The 16781-nt window shown below is 40.5% G+C and overlaps 1 protein-coding gene across 2 annotated transcripts; it reads left to right on the top strand.

Moving 5' to 3' along the window:
• Positions 1-4283: 4283 nt before the first annotated feature.
• On the top strand, positions 4284-15278 carry ZFAND5 (zinc finger AN1-type containing 5). Of its 2 annotated transcripts, none has more exons than XM_061425545.1 (6): positions 4284-4821; positions 8962-9119; positions 9536-9647; positions 10278-10381; positions 12571-12696; positions 13626-15278. In XM_061425545.1, the coding sequence occupies exons 2-6, from the start codon at positions 8969-8971 to the stop codon at positions 13772-13774; spliced, it is 642 nt and encodes a 213-aa protein (XP_061281529.1). In that variant the 5' UTR covers positions 4284-4821; positions 8962-8968; the 3' UTR covers positions 13775-15278. The 2 variants fall into 2 exon arrangements, with proteins under 2 accessions (XP_061281529.1, XP_061281528.1); XM_061425544.1 differs by lacking the exon at positions 4284-4821 and adding an exon at positions 4947-6919.
• Positions 15279-16781: the final 1503 nt, after the last annotated feature.

Raw genomic sequence — 16781 nt, 5'->3', positions numbered from 1 at the left:
TTCATCCACCTCATTAGAACTGATTCAAAGGTATTCTTTTTAATGGCTGAGTAATACTCCATTGTGTATATGTACCACAGCTTTCTTATCCATTCATCTGCTGATGGACATCTAGGTTGCTTCCATGTCCTGGCTATTATAAACAGTGCTGCGATGAACATTGGGGTACACGTGTCTCTTTCCCTTCTGGTTTCCTCAGTGTGTATGCCCAGCAGTGGGATTGCTGGATCATAAGGCAGTTCTATTTCCAATTTTTTAAGGAATCTCCACACTGTTCTCCATAGTGGCTGTACTAGTTTGCATTCCCACCAACAGTGTAAGAGGGTTCCCTTTTCTCCACACCCTCTCCAGCATTTATTATTTGTAGACTTTTGGATCACAGCCATTCTGACTGGTGTGAAATGGTATCTCATAGTGGTTTTGATTTGCATTTCTCTGATAATGAGTGATGTTGAGCATCTTTTCATGTGTTTGTTAGCCATCTGTATGTCTTCTTTAAGAAAGAAGACAAAGAAGAAAAAAATTTTTTCACTTTTTCCCTTCACATGGTGTGAATATCTGAGAGATCTCCTATGGCATGGTGGGGTAATTGCATGGTTCTCAAACTTCAGCATGCATCAGAATCATATGGAGAACCTGTTTTAACAGGTTGGACAAAGTGATCTCACTCAGAGTTTGTGATTCCACAGGTCCAGTGTGGGGTCTGAGAAATTTTGTTTCTAACAAGTGCCCAGGTGGTGCTGATGTGGCTGATCTGAGGACTATACTTTGAGAAGGACTAGCGTAGTTAAACGGAGAAGGCAGTGGCACCCAACTCCAGTACTCTTGCCTGGAAAATCCCACGGGCGGAGGAGCCTGGTGGGCTGCCTGTCTATGGGGTTGCACAGAGTCGGACACGACTGAAGCGACTTAGTAGTAGTAGTAGTAGTAGTAGTAGTAGTAGCGTAGTTAAAAACTAGGCTCAATTCCAGGTATATTCCTGTTTGAAACAGTCTCATACAGAAAATCATAAATGGTTGTTAGAAAAAACAAATTATCAGAGGGTGCTACTTAACATATACTACACAATCCATTATTAAATAACCAGCTTGCCTTGGTTGTTGTTTTTTTTTTTTTTTCAATAACACATCTTCAGAGATTATCTTGTTTCACTTTTTAATAACTAAAATGGGGGAAGGGGAAAATCTCCAAGTTATTTTCGTCCTCAGTAAAAACCACCTCTATTGATTCCCTGTCCTTCAGTGCCTCAAGGGAGTCACTTATCCTCTTTAGGCATTATTCACTTATCTGTAAAAATGGATATATCAGTACCTATCCCAGTGAATTCCTGTAAGGATTAAATGAAACCCTAAACGGAAAATACTTAGGTATCTGTAAATGGTAGCTGCTAAGTTTTTACTAATCTGTCTATTCAAGAAAGTCAATTCCAATGGTCCTGGGACCAGTGTCTGAAACTACTTCTATCTCTAATACATTAATTGCTTACAGCAATAACCTTAAAAGATGGAAGGCGGGAGGAGAAGGGGACGACAGAGGTTGAGATGGTTGGATGGCATCACCAATGCGATGGATATGAGTTTTAGTAGATTTCAGGAGTTGGTGATGGACAGAGAAGCCTGGCATGCTGCAGTCCATGGGGTCACAAAGAGTCACGAATGAGCGACTGAACTGAACTGAAAAACTTGAAACTGTAAAGAAAACGTTGTTATGTTCTAGGTATTCTGCTTACTTTGGCAGAGATCTGTTTGATTTGGAAATTTCGGCACAGGGCAACAAGACAGCATCCTCCTAAATACACAAAATTTAAAGAAGAATCACCTGGAGCACTACTTAAATATGCAAGTTTCTGAGCTCCACCCCAAACAACCAAAACTATCTACAAGGGAGGGGTCTAGCTGATTATTTAAAAGTAAACAGTTTCCCATCACTTCATGACAAATAGATGGGGGAATACTCAAAATCTTAAAAACTCAGCTGAATGGAAATAGTGACAGACTTTTATCTTTTTCGGCTCCAAAATCACTGCAGATGGTGACTGCAGCCATGAAATTAAAAGACTCATACTCCTTGGAAGAAAAGTTATGACCAACCTAGATAGCACATTAAAAAGCAGAGACATTACTTTGCCAACAAAGGTCCATTTAGTCAAAGCTTTGGTTTTTCCGGTAGTCACCTATAGATGTGAGAGTTGGACTATGAAGAAAGCTGAGAGCCAAAGAACTGATGCTTTTGAACTGTGGTGTTGGAGAAGACTCTTGAGAGTCCCTTGGACTGCAAGGAGATCCAACCAGTCCATTCTTTAGGAGATGAGCCCTGGGATTTCTTTGGAAGGAATGATGCTGAAGCTGAAACTCCAATTCCTTGGCCACCTGATGAGAATTGACTCATTTGAAAAGACCCTGATGCTGAGAATGATTGAAGACGGGAGGAGAAAGGAACGACATTGGATGAGATGGTTGAATGGCATCACCGACTCAATGAATATGAGTTTGAGTAAGTTCCCCGAATTGGTGATGGACAGGGAAGCCTGGAGTGCTGCAGTCCATGGGGTTGCAAAGAGTCGGAAATGACTGAGAGACTTAACTGAACCAATTAGTCCAGGTGATTTTTCTGATCAGCAAGCTCGGGAAACAAGGAAGGAACCTCTCACTCCCCTCTAATGATGACTATTACACGCCCTAAACATCGTTTCTATTTCTTCATTCAGTTCAGTCTGTCAGTCACGTCGGACTCTTAGCCACTCCATGAACCGAAGCACGCCAGGCCTCCTTGTCTATCACCAACACCCGGAGTCCACCCAACCCCATGTCCATCGAGTTGGTGATGCCATCCAACCATCTCATCCTCTGTCATCCCCTTCTCCTCCTGCCCTCAATCTTTCCCAGCATCAGGGTCTTTTCAAATGAGTCAGCTCTTTGCATCAAGTGGCCAAAGTACTGGAGTTTCAGCTTCAACATCAGTCCTTCCAATGAACACCCAGAACTGATCTCCTTTAGGATGGACTGGTTGGATCTCCCTGCAGTCCAAGGGACTCTGAAGAGTCTTCTCCAACACCACAGTTCAAAAGCATCAATTCTTCAGCGCTCAGCCTTCTCTATAGCCCAACTCTCACATCCATTCATGACTACTGGAAAAACCATAGCCTTGACTAGACGGACCTTTGTTGATAAAGTAACGTCTCTGCTTTTTAATACGCTGTCTAGGTTGGTCATAACTTCTCTTTCAAGGAGTAAGCGTCTTTTAATCTTATGGCTGCAATCACCATCAGGCTATTGTTTACCAGGAAATTTCATAAGTCCTTTCTGTCTTACTAAGTTTGTTTTTTGAGTTGAGCAAGTCACCTGGAGAGGCCAGCTGCAAACGGGGTATTTTTTTGTTGGTGCTTTGAAAAGGTTCTCAGTGTTTTTAGTTAACTCACCCTTTCAAACTAGTCGGAGCAGGTGCCTCATTTCTGAATTGCACCCTCTTGAACTTCCTCTTACAGCGTCTCCTTATTGATCTCTCCCTCAGGTCTGGCTTGTTTGTCCCTTAGCTTCATTTCTAGAGTAGAACATTTGGTGCTTTCCCAGTTCACGAGGCTTTGCTGGAATAGATGATTTCCAGGGATTTTACATGCTGGCCAAAACAGTTTGTTCAGAACCGTGACGCCAGGGCCGAGGGCTGGCAGCCAGTCCGGCGAGCCTTTCCTGACTCTGCACAACCACCCGTGACCTTGGGCGAGCGAGGAAACGAGTGAGCGCCGCCTTGCCCCGCTCCTTCCCGGTAGCATCAGGGCAATGCTCAGGTTGGACTTTAGAATCGAAAAGGGTGTGAGGGAACTGGACTTGAGAGCTTCATAAACCGGCGAGAAGACCCAGAAGCAAAGAGCGGTTCATTTTCTCTTCTCGAAGCAAATCCTTCTAACTCGTTCTGGATGGGTGGGTGAGGAGGGAGAATGAGGAGGGAAGGGAAATGTCTGCCAAAGACTCTAGACAAAGCGTGAGAACTTAGAGGGCGAAAAGCGGGCTTGACTGAGAAAATCGGAAGGAGAAAGGCTGAGGGCGGACAATCGAGCTAAAAATAGAAACGCATCCTCCACAGGACTATTTCTTTCCAGCTCCACCCTGGAGCCGGCAGCCGGGCCAGTAACTAGGCTCCGCGCAACAGCAGCGCGGTCAGGCTCGGCCCCGCCTCCCCGGCCGGGTGACTGAAGACAGAGGCGCGGCGTCGGGCACGTGACGTCAAGGCGCTCCCCGCCGCCGCCGCCGCCGTCGGGGTTTTCGCTGACGCACAGACCCCGCCCCCTCCTTCTTTCCATCGCGGGGCGGAGAGAACGCGTCAGTCGGCCGGAGCGCGGACCTGCCTGCATCACCGTTTGGGGCTCCTAGTTCCCGGGAGCTGCAGAGCTTCCCCGGCGGTAGCGAAGCGACGGACAGCGCCGTTCGCGGGCCCTTGCGGTCCCCGGGCTTAGCTGCGCGTGCCCCGCTCGTCCTCGGAGTCAGCCAAACTCGCGGCTGGTGGAGGTGTGAGGCGACGACGGGCGAGCGCAGCGAGCAGCCTTAGCCGCTGCGGCCTTCTGTACTGCTCCCTCCGCCCCCTCCTCCTCCGCTGCTCCCCCCACCGCTTCCCTCCCCCCACTTCCCGAGCTCCGGCGTGTCCCGGCCACGCTCGGGGCTGCTGCGGGAACAAAGGAGGACTCCGCGGCGGCGGCGGCGCCACCTCCGCCTGCGGCTCCAGCCCGCGGCGGCGGCTCTAGGGCTTCCGGCTCGCCCCTCCCGGAGGGCTCGGCCCGGTCCCCACCTCGCCGGCGTCGTGCGCGAGCCCGGCTCCCGCGGTCGAAGAGTAAGTAGCACTGGGCTAGGGGAAGGCGTCCGGCTGCTCGTGCCGGGCCGCGGGTGGGAGTGGGGGACTAAGCGCCGCGAGCCGGCGAAGCCCGAGCGGCCCACGGATGGCGGCGTCAGGGGGAGGGGAGCCCGCCTGCCAGCTCAGGAAGCACAAAGACGGAGGCGGCATCCTGTCGTCGTGACCGGAGGCCGGTTCCCTGTGCCCCGGACTAGCTCTCACACGCACGGTCGGAGAAAAAAATGCCCGGCGTGCGGCCTCGGGGAGATTCGAGCTCCGGGCCTCGCTCAAATCCGTCCCGGCCGCCTTCTGCGGTGGCGTCCCGCCTGGGCCGCGGAACCGGGAAAGACAAAGAGGCGGTGGAGATGGCCGCGCCCCCAACCCCTTGCCCGCCGCACCCCCCTTCTCCGCCTCCTCCGAGGAGCGTTTCAGGGTCGGGGGTCGGGGGTCGGCGAGGCACCGGCAGGGTGAGGGGCCTGCTTGGCCTACGGAACTGCTGTTCTGCATGACTCAGTGGTTTTTGGAGAAGGCCTTGCTGGGCTTTCCTGAACGAGGCCTCTGCTTGGAAGGGCATGGGGGTAGGGGTGGAGGACCAGTGGGATTCGAACTTGTATTAAAATCCCCTGGAACGTTGGGCGATAGGGACTTATCTCAGTTTTACCGAGGTTGCTGAGTTTCTCGCCGGAGATCCTTTTCATGAAGGAAATGGAGCACCTTCCCCTTTGTTTCGTGCATTTAGGCTGATGAACGTGAAATTTTTTGCTTTCTTTCCACGCACTCCGTGGATATGTGTTTTGGGAAAAGGCCTGGGTTATCTTTATTGACTGAATGTTTGCTATTAATCTGGTCTAAGAACACAGTAGTATGTAGGTCATAGAGCCGCTGTTCTTTAACTTGGCCTTTGGCTGATTTACAGACTTTATTAAAAAATTAAACGAATCATTATTTTACTCCTTATTTTTAAAGTAGGGATTCAGAACTGAATTGGTGAAAATACTGAAATTTTATTTTTTCAAGTTTTCTTCTAAAAATGTCCCCCTCGAGAGATGTTTAAACCTTCCCTATTTTCTCTCTCTCTCTCTCAGGCTCTGTATTAAGCCTGAAAAGGAGCCTTTAAAATCACAGTAATCTTCTCCATTTGGCAAGAGGGAACGAAGATCTGGAGAGTAAGGGCTTGCCCAAGGTCACTGGCTTAGTTAGAGGTAGATTAGAGACTAGAACTCGTCTCAACTCCGGGTAGGGTGACGATTCTTAACGTCTTGTGCACCTGAGAGAAGTAAATTCACACAGTTGTAAAAGCCTTTTTTATTCATGTTTGAGGCTGGAGAATTTTTCAGTTACCTGCTCCTGTCTTTGGGTTTTGTTTTTCAGCTATGAATTAGAGGAGGCCGCAAACTGTAAAGTATATATATACACACACGTACATGTCATCCTATATTTGATAGAGCTGACACAATGAATGCTTAAGTTTCTAACAACTTTATTAAAGATGCTAAGTAATAACGGTATTGTATTTTTTTCTAAAATACAAATAGGGAAATGGCAACTTATTCCCCACACCCACCTCAAAATTGCCACTAAACAGGAGGGTGGTTTCTACCTTTGTGCTCTCTTCGTTGTGCTTGGATTTTACAAACAACTCTGACCGTTTCGTCTTTGAGTGATTGGTGATACTTGCCTTTCTGATTTGAGATTGTTCTCCTTCCCTACCTCAGAAAAAACTAACAACCTTAATGCCATCTTTTTGTTGTGTTTGCTTATTATATTAGGTATACAAGTGCTGCATCTTTAGTTCTTGGGGTTGTGTAGGAGTTGGCAGGCTCTGAGATATAAATAGAAGCTGATTTCAGAGGCCCCTGTTGACTAGGCTTTATGTGAGAGCCTCCATCCAGCTCAGCCTGTCACATTGCAGCCTTGTGACAGGCTGAAGCGCCCGCCCATGTGATCTAAGCTTCTGAGAAATATTAAGGCAAGCTGTGCACTTGTGATGGCATTTAAAAGCTGCCTTTCTAGGGTGAGAAAAGTCTACAAGATGAGAAGCCATGTATAAGACTAATGTCCTGTTATCTTCTGTGTCTCAGTTTGGAGGCTATTTATGGTAAGTTGAAGGTAGATGTGTTTCCTGAAAAAAGTTGGAATACTTTGCATGTGAAATCATTGGTTAAGATCCCCACCCACATTTATATAAACAAAAGATTTTAAGAATCAGGTTAATATTAATGTAAGTTGACTTTTAGGCCAGTTTACTCTTTAAGCCACTTGTCAAATGATAGCAAAAGTTAAAAATATAGCAGGTAAGCTAAAGCATAATTCTTAAGAGGACTTCCAGAAGTGGCCGTCCTTTTTGCATAGGGCAAAGATTCACATATTTTGCATGGTGAGCATGCAAATAAATGCACAATGCATTTTTTTTTGCACGTTATACTCAAAATATTAAAAACTCAACTGAAAGTGTTTATCAATAAACTTCTTAAGTAATGTTGAAATGTTACACTACCCTGCTCCAAAATGAGTCAGCTAAATTCCACTTACTATTTAAAGAGATGGTGTTAACTAAATTAGTACTGTTGTCTGAAGTAAGTTGCAAATATTGGTCAATTTCCATGCAAGCTTCATTGGCTTAAAATATTTTCAAGCTTGTAATATGTCTTTTTGCTAACAAAAGGAAAGATTACTATCATTTAAATGGTTGGGGGAATAATTGTCAGGATTCAGGCCACATCAAATATAGTCCTCTTCCTTTGTGTAATTTTGGTTAAAAGTGTTAATACTTTATGATAACTCCCTAAAGAGTGTATTCTAGTTCGTGCTGGTTGGAACAAGCAACATGAAATTATAGGAAGTAACAAGCTCTAGCTGGAAGTACTTTCCTATATATACCTGAAATGTTCATAACTTGTAAGTCACCTCTATTGTCAACATTTAGGTACAGTTAAATGACAGTGACCGGAATTACTACAATCTCCCTTTGATAAAATGCCCAAATAAGCTTTCTTTACATTCATACACAATTTAAGATGACATGGAAACCTTTTCAGGTTTTTAAAATTTTTTTCTTAAATATTTATGTTCTCTTAACTCAGCAAATTTTACTAAATTTAGCAAAACATTACTGTATTTGTGTTAATTTTAAGAAGGCTTCTGGAATAGCAAGGTTATATTAAGTTATTTCTGGTAACCTAGCATTGAATATTAACCATTATTAAAGATTGTGTATATTGCTTTACTTTGCTATCTTGAAATTGAGCTTGGAAAAGTTTCGTTATTTTCTGGCATGAGGAAGACAAACGCTTGTTACAAGTTTTAATAGAGCTGTTGGTTGAGAAATCTGTGGCTGATAATTTGTGCTTTGCAGGTTTCTAGGCACTGGCTTTAAAGTATACTTAGACCCAGATTTCACATGTCAAATGTAGAACAAAAGAAATTTCCTAGGCAACTGACCCCTGAATTCTTAAAGAGCTTCACTTTTGGTGCCAGGGTAACAGGAAGAGCTAGATGATCTACCAGCTCTCTTTTCAGTGTCCTATATGCTTCAGGTGCTGCAGCATTTTTAAAGTACCCATGCTCTGCCCTGCAGCAGAATTGAATTAATTACAAGGGCCCAATATGTTCAGGTGTTTTAAGAAACCTTTAGAGCTGCATCCACATACTAATAGCTTAAAGAACCACTAGTAGATATGAAGAGTCAGTTAATTTTTGATGATTTGAAATGATCTGCCTGTAGTGTAGGAGAACAAAAAGTGATTTAAAGATACCAGTTAGAAAAATTAATTTAAACATAAACAATGGAAGGGTGACCTTTTCAGGAATTAAACAGTGACAGGTGAAATTTTAATGTTTAATGATAGAATTTTTTTGTCCTAAAAATGTCAAGTCATGATAGATCATTGTTTATCAAGCTAAAACAGTTCCTTTCACGTACTTTGTTTTATAAAAGCAACAAAACATTCATAATTTAGCCAATTTTAAGGATTAATAACACAATTTAGGCCTTTGTTAGAAACAGTGTTTAGAAATGACAAAGATAAATGATGACTATTGTACTAATTTAGTGATTGTGTGGTTTTTTCCTCTTCTTTTTTTTTTTTTTTTTTTAACTAAATTCTGGTTTCTAAAATTTTGATTTTGTTCTGTTTATAGCAGAAAAATGGCTCAGGAGACTAACCAGACCCCAGGGCCTATGCTGTGTAGTACAGGATGTGGCTTTTATGGGAATCCTAGGACAAATGGAATGTGTTCTGTTTGCTACAAAGAACATCTTCAGAGGCAGCAGAATAGTGGCAGAATGAGCCCAATGGGTAAGTTGTTTCCAAGAAATAACGCATTTGAAGAACTGGTGACCGCAAAATATACAACCAAGAATTGGGGCCTCAAACTGAGAATCAGTGCTGAAAGTCCAAGGAGAGAAGACCTGAGAAAAACTTGAAACTTAAAGCAACAACCAAGTACTTGGAATGACTGCATGAGGAATGAGTGACATCTACAAGCATCTTCTAGCTTTTTCTTTTCAGTTTTTAAGGTTTTATTGGCTATGACTTTTTTATTTATATTTTTTGTTGTTTGGATATCACTTAAGTGTAAGATTCTGCAGCACAGTGAAAAAGTGCATAAGTCACTAACCTAATTAAATGCAAGTATTTGTTACTTATTAATAGTTTTGAAAATGAGTGTTTCTAGTGTTGCTTCATTTCTTACCAATCCTTTTTTTAAACAGGGACGGCTAGTGGTTCCAACAGTCCTACCTCAGATTCTGCATCTGTACAAAGAGCAGACGCTAGTTTAAACAACTGTGAAGGTGCTGCTGGCAGCACATCTGAAAAATCAAGGTAAGATTAAACATTTCTGAGTATTTATAATAATGCAGGGAGGAAATAAAGATGACTGACATAATTATGAATGTTAATAAATAATAATGATGTTGTGTTACAACATACATATTACATTATAATAAGGATGTTGATACCTTAGATGCCTGCATGTGTTGCACATTTGGGGATTCCAGTGTCCTTTAATATATGATCTTGTAGGTCATTGAGTAAAGATGTGTATAATAATGCACTGCTGCTGAGTAGCCTCAAGGATACTGTGTTGAAAATGCTGTGCTTTTTCTTGTAATTGAGCTGTGAAGATTACAGAGAATGAGGCTCTACAGATTATTGCGCTGCTACATAAGGCATTCTGGCAAAGTTGTCCCTTTTGCCTTTAAATTAGAGGCACAGCTAAATATTTTTAGTTGCCTCTGATGGAACACTGTAACCTTTACAAATATGCAGGCTTCAATTGATGAGCCATTTATCAGATTGGTCTCCTTATTCTCAGACATTTGTGCTGGGCATCCTTTTTAGAGTATTTAGCTCCATTTGATCACGCTAGAAATTATATATATTGAACTGACAACTTACTATCTCACCAAGTACCCTTAACATCTTTAAAAATGTTTGCTTGAACTCAAATAGAAATATGCCTGTGGCTGCCTTGCCTGTAACTCAGCAAATGACAGAAATGAGCATTTCAAGAGAAGACAAAGTAACTACGCCGAAAACAGAGGTGTCAGAGCCAGGTATGGTTTTTATCTGATTCTTTAATCTCTTGTCTGCCCATCCCCTGTTACCTTTGCACCTACACATCAGCACTTTATCATGTGAAGGCTGGAAATGTCAAGAATTTAATGAATATAGAAGGTAGGTTACCATTACATTTTAGAAGTATCTAAACATTAAAGAAGGTATTGTGAAACATTAAAGAAGAAATTATGAAAGTTGAATTGTAAAGCCATGGAGAAAAAAATAATCAAAAGTGTTTAGTCTTGGATATTGTCAGTAGTGCAGGAAATACTCAAACAAAAGAACATATTGAACACTGAAACTTTGAAGATGAAGTTTGAGATCCCTATGGGAGTTTAAAACTCAGTGTGGAATGGCATTTTGGTTTTCATTAAATAGTGACTTGAGTCTGTGCTGAACTTAACATTAAAGAAAGCACTTCTGGTTGTGCTCTGTTGTCAGGTCAACTTTTTTACTTTTCATTGCTAGACCCTGGAACCGTGATTTGCATACTCTGGTGGTGCACATAGTTGGTTTGATCAATTCATTGTTTCCTAGTATAGTGTTGACTGGGACACAATGTTAAAACCTTTAGTGAGAATATATAATCTGCTTTGGAAGCTTGCTTTTGCTAATATTACATAGCCAAGCTTATGTGAACCGTATAAATCTTGACTGATAAAGCTAAGGTGAAAATTTTTATGTTGGGTGGTTGAATCCATATTTGGTATTTAAAGTTCCATCCTTATGATGAAAAACTGACTAAATTAGTGTTGTTCCGTTTCATTTGTTTGTTATTTAAAAAACAAAATTTTGGAACAGTACTCTTTTGGATTAGATCTGTAACTATTTCTGTGCATTTATTATTTTCTTCACCTGAATGCACTTTGCTGCTCTGCCTTTTCTGTATTAGTTTTCTTTTTTTAACTACCCCCACCCCCATCCCCACCCCCACCAAAGTCTTGTGTATATTTTAAGAACCACTGTCCAGTTTTCACATGTAGCCAGGGAAATGGCTGTCACGTCCCCTAGACTATTCCACAGACTGTCGACACTTCATTATACCATCACGAAAATACATTAGGGTTGCCATGGTAGTAGATGGTTAGGAATAAGTAAAATAGCTAGAATATTACCAGTGGTCTCATATTATACTTTTAATTTCACTGGATATATCACTAATATAAATGAATTCTAAATTTGGAAAGGATTTCAGTAAGTTGTTATTAAACCAGTTGGTTTGCTGTAGAGTTTGGATTTATGCTGATAGCATTAATGCTGGCCTATTGTTTAGGCACTAATTCTAGTATTATATGCTTCAATTTGCTGTTCTTGGGATTTGGACTAATACTAATTTTAAAAAGGTAGGATTAAATTTTGTTTTAAATAACCTGGAGGTAATATGAACTTACAGTTTTATCTGCAGTTTTATCTTTATATTGACAAATTCTGTTGATGTCATGAGTGAACTTAAAACTTAGATCCCTTTTACCTGGAGAAATGGACTTTTTAAAGTAGGTCATATCTCTCAAGTATCACAAAGTAAAGCTGTGCTATAAAAATTTTGTTTTGCCTATGGAATCCTTAAGCTTCACAAGTATTTATATTGTCCTAAAGACAGTGTTTGCTAATCTTCAAAAGAAGGTTTTTTTCTTTTTCTTTTTTTTAAAAAGGCTTCCATATTTTCTGCATAAGACAATATAAAGCACTTTTTAAAATGATACAATAATTGTGAAATTTTAGAGTCTGAGAGGTTAATGATTTGGGTTTTACTTGTCAAAATTTACTGTTTATCTACAGTTTTTCTTATAACTTTTCAGTATAAAAACAAAATGACTTTATAAGCTAAGTACCTCAGAAGTTGGCAGCCTTACTTGCTGAGTATTAATGAACTTGAATCTGCCCTAATTAAGAAGATTGCATTTTGGTGTTTGCAGTGTGGAAACTGAGCAGATGACCACATTTCTCAGGTTTTTAAAACCTAGAATTAGGATTTTGTTTCCCAGTCCTAAAGTGAGTTTAATGGAATTTGAGTGGAGTGATAATAAAGTGAAAGACTGTATTCAAAATACATGTTATATGTTTTCTTTCAAGAAGGGCTTAAACATTTTCATGAGGAGTCTTACTGTTGTTTTGTTTTTGACTTACTAGATAATTGTCAGCCAAACAGTTGACAAACTTCTAATTTTTATCCTTGTTTTTTCAGTTGTCACTCAGCCCAGTCCTTCAGTTTCTCAGCCCAGTACTTCTCAAAGTGAAGAAAAAGCTCCTGAGTTGCCCAAACCAAAGAAGAACAGGTGTTTCATGTGCAGAAAGAAAGTTGGCCTTACAGGTATTCAAGAGCTTCCTGGTTACTGCCTGTGGAACTAGTCAGTCTTAAACATAAAACACCCAGCTTTCAAGAATAGGAAGTTTCCACAGTAGACTGGAAAGGGGACAGTAAGAAGAAGTTGATTTGCTTTCCATTGGTCTCTCTAATCCTATGAAACCCTTTCCTGACTTCAGGCCTTCTGAATTATTTTCCTTTATAGGATTAGTAAAACTTAATCTCTTGATTCTTTGTTTTTCTGGGGGAAAGATAGTTGAACTAAACAGTAATCACCTACTTTGAGCCAGAAACAAAATCTTCTAGATACTTTTTAATTATTTCCTTTTAAATCTCAGAACTGTATGTGGTTGTCTTCTACAACACATTTCCTTCTACAATGTGTGGAAACATTATTAGTCAGTGTATAGTAGGAAGGCAATGGCACCCCACTCCAGTACTCTGGCCTGGAAAGTCCCATGGACGGAGGAGCCTGGTAGGCTGCAGTCCATGGGGTCGCTAAGAGTCGGGCACGACTGAGCGACTTCACTTTCATACATTGGAGAAGGAAATGGCTAACCCTTTCCAGTACCCTTGCCTGGAGAATCCCAGGGACGGTGGAGCCTGATGGGCGGCTGTCCATGGGGTCGCACAGAGTCGGACACGACTGAAGCGACTTAGCAGCAGCAGCAGGACTAGAATTTAAATCCAGTTCAGTCTGACTCCAGAGCTTTGTGATTTTTCTACTGTGTTTGATATCTACCAGAGTTTATGGAAGATAGTTACTTGTATTTCTCACCATGTCAAAAGAGGTTGAAAACACTTTGACAATTTAAAATGACAATTGGTTTAATGTTACAGAGAATCATGAAAATCTGGTTCCTTTTCTATATTGACTTTGTTTCTTCTAATTGCTATAAGTTCCTAAATGACTCTGCTTCCTTTTATATGTACAGGGTTTGACTGCCGATGTGGAAATTTGTTTTGTGGACTTCACCGTTACTCTGACAAGCACAACTGTCCATATGATTACAAAGCAGAAGCTGCAGCAAAAATCAGAAAAGAGAATCCAGTTGTTGTGGCTGAAAAAATTCAGAGAATATAAATTACTACTTGTGAAGAGACTGATAATTTGTTTTTATTTTAATATACCGTAGGAAAACATTAAAGAGCAGATGCATGGCCATTTTCCTTTGATGTTCTCCAGAGTTTTACTTTACACTTGTCTGTCTTATAATTGATATTTTAGGATGTTTGGGTGTTTGTTACAGGCAGAATTGGATAGATACAGCCCTACAAAATGTATATGCCCTCCCCTGAATAAAATTGGATGAAAATCTGCACAGCAAATTGAAATACACAGATAACAAGGACAAAATTTAGTTCCTTCGTGCCAAACAAAATAACTGAAATACCTATCTGCATGTTTGCAGCATATCTGCCTTTGGGAATGTAATCAAGGTATAATCTTTGGCTAGTGTTATGTGCCTGTATTTTTTTAAAGAAATGGTACACCAGAAAAGGACTGGCAGTCTACTTCTACCATAGTTAAACTTCACCCTGTTAATTTCCACTTGTTCCTTGGAAGCAGGAAGAAAGCTATAAAAAGAATCAGACCTTTCTATGAAACCAGTGTTCGGTGCCATATGTAAGCCTGGTTAATTGGTGTTCTAAAAACTGTCAAATAAGACACTCTGTGAAAGGTACACATTGTTTAACTGGTTAAAGAGTAAAATGCATCAAGCCAACAGGGTCTTGAGCTGTCTTTGAAGCTTATTATGCTGGCCTGCACCAGACGATGTCTGCATTACTCATTGCTAAAAATGTTGTGTAGAACAAAACTGCACTAGGATTAATTTATTTACAAGAAGAAATTAAAACTCTACGTTTGGTTTTCACATACAGCAGCTCTTTGGAGTAACATGCATCTGAATTTTAAGTTGCAAAGGTATCTGAATAGTTAATTTTTCATGTGCATATTTTGTTGAATGTTTTGGTTCAAGAAAGAATGTTTAAAGCTTTTTTAAAGACTTCAGTTCTTAATGTAACTGTACCCTTCTGCATGGAAAATCATAACCAACATGGCTGCAGTAGACTTCTTAGTGGTATCCAGCACCACTTGCAGAGGGCTGCTTTATATTAATTGTACTTGGGTGTAGGACTCTAGTGTTCTTGGGTGTATTGCATGGGCTGCATTATCTACAGCATTGTACAATAACAACTAGAAGAGGCAGTATACTTCACTGATGCTTGTCTGGTAATATCACTTCTGTGTTATAATGGAAGGTTTTTTGTGATGTATGAAACGTGTTTTTTATATATAAATGAGTATAGTTAGATTAGTGTCGTGGTAATGCCTGTTTTCATCTGTAAATAGTTTTAAGTATGTACACGAGGCACTACTTCTGATTTATTGCAGTGTTCAGTCTTAGTTTTTACTTTTATTCTTAAAGCATTCAGTTTTGCTTTCAATTTTATGTACCTTAGTTCTAAAGTTAGATCTGCAGATGTGTACAGATAGTACATATTTATGTATTGCACATAATCATGCTATTCAGCATTGATGCTATATTGTATTATGTAAATAATAAAAGCCATGTACAGAGGGAGACTTTCCACTTGTTTATTGGGTTTTTAAGCCATAGTTAGATATCCTAAAGGGGGATAATTAGGAAATGTTTGATATTGAACTTCAGTCGTATTTATAGACTTTGCATGGCTATATTATAAATTTTTTTTCATTTCCATCCCTAAACATTCACATGAGAACCATGAGATGAGTGTTAAACATCTCTTATGGTACATAATAGGCAGTTTAATTTTGAAGACATGAATAGGCACTTTTAGGATCAAAACAGTGTTAGAATTTAGGTCAGTTATTCCATCCTATCTCCCCCCTTTTTTTTTTTTTGCTCTATAAATGGCACTTTAGGCATCACAATTGGTTTATAGCAACTGGCATAGTTTTATTTGGGGTTTGATTCTAATGTTGAGATGGTCCCATGGGCTTGGTCTTTGCAGGTGTCATGTGAGATAACAAAGAACAAGAGCTAACAGTGGCATGTTGACTTGGCCAATGCAATAGCTGAAGCCAAAAAGCAGAACCATTACATCTCAGTGATGGAGTTGGAAATGGAAATATTCAGTACTTACCATGATGATTCGCTGCCACCTGTCACAGTTCTTTGCTGCTACTTTTGCTTCAGGTGAGGGGATATGTATACTATTGAAGTATGAGACAAGGATAGTGTCTTGAATTATGAAGGATACTGAATCACAGTTGAGCTAAAAATTGTGGTGTTCGAAGGCAAACAATTTTTATTCAAAGTTTAAGACTTTGTTTTCCTTCAGTGCTACCTCTGTAAACATTTGCTTGGTAAGTTTTTAAATCTTCAGGTTTTGAAATCGAAGAGGGGTATATTGGGGACAAAGAAGACTTAGATGGAAAGATGACGGACCCTTAGGCTTCACTTGTGTGTAATGGCCTTTGAAATAAGTAGCTTGAGATTATGGTAATGTTTCCATAATCATTTCTTATGTGAAATATTTAGAACATATCTGACTTAAGGATTTGATTTGTCAGGAGCATCAGTTGGGGAGAAGGGATCAAAGTGTGTAAGGTAACTAGGAAGATTCAATTGTACCAGGACTCCTGTATTCAAACCTGAAAGTTTCTCAGGCAAGATTATATATAAATGGGCTTTAACTTTGAAATGCACACTGACATAAAGCATTTAAGACTAATACCACATTTCTCCTTGCACTTTGTACATCCCCACCCCAGACATGTTTTGACAGTGATGATATGAATTACCTATTTGGCCTAGGGATAGTCTCTTTATCATAGCTCTTTTCAGTGGGCTTTATCTGCAAAACTAGGGCCTATGGTTTGAGCAGAAGTGGTTTTTCCACAGCATGAAATTGCAAAGGAAAAAATTGCAATATAGGTGAAATGACTTAATAGTTAAGATAATGGACCCTAAAACCAGGCTTCTTCATCTGTAAGTAAGGATAAAAATACCTGGCATTTAATGTTCCATATTAAATTTTTTAAGGACTTAATTTTAGGTTCACAGCAAAGTTGAGAGATAAGTGCAGAGATTTCCCATGCA

This window comes from Bos javanicus, chromosome 8 (assembly GCF_032452875.1).
Source record: "Bos javanicus breed banteng chromosome 8, ARS-OSU_banteng_1.0, whole genome shotgun sequence".
Taxonomy (NCBI): Eukaryota; Metazoa; Chordata; class Mammalia; order Artiodactyla; family Bovidae; genus Bos; species Bos javanicus.
This window is presented reverse-complemented; position numbering and strand designations above follow the sequence as displayed.

Excerpts from the sequence above, each read along its gene's own strand:
- ZFAND5 (XM_061425544.1), top strand. The coding sequence starts at position 6,864 with ATGTATAAGACTAATGTCCTGTTATCTTCTGTGTCTCAGTTTGGAGGC. Across the intron at positions 9,648-10,277 it reads AGCACATCTGAAAAATCAAG|AAATATGCCTGTGGCTGCCT; the intron begins GTAAGATTAAAC and ends GAACTCAAATAG. Across the intron at positions 10,382-12,570 it reads AACAGAGGTGTCAGAGCCAG|TTGTCACTCAGCCCAGTCCT; the intron begins GTATGGTTTTTA and ends TTGTTTTTTCAG.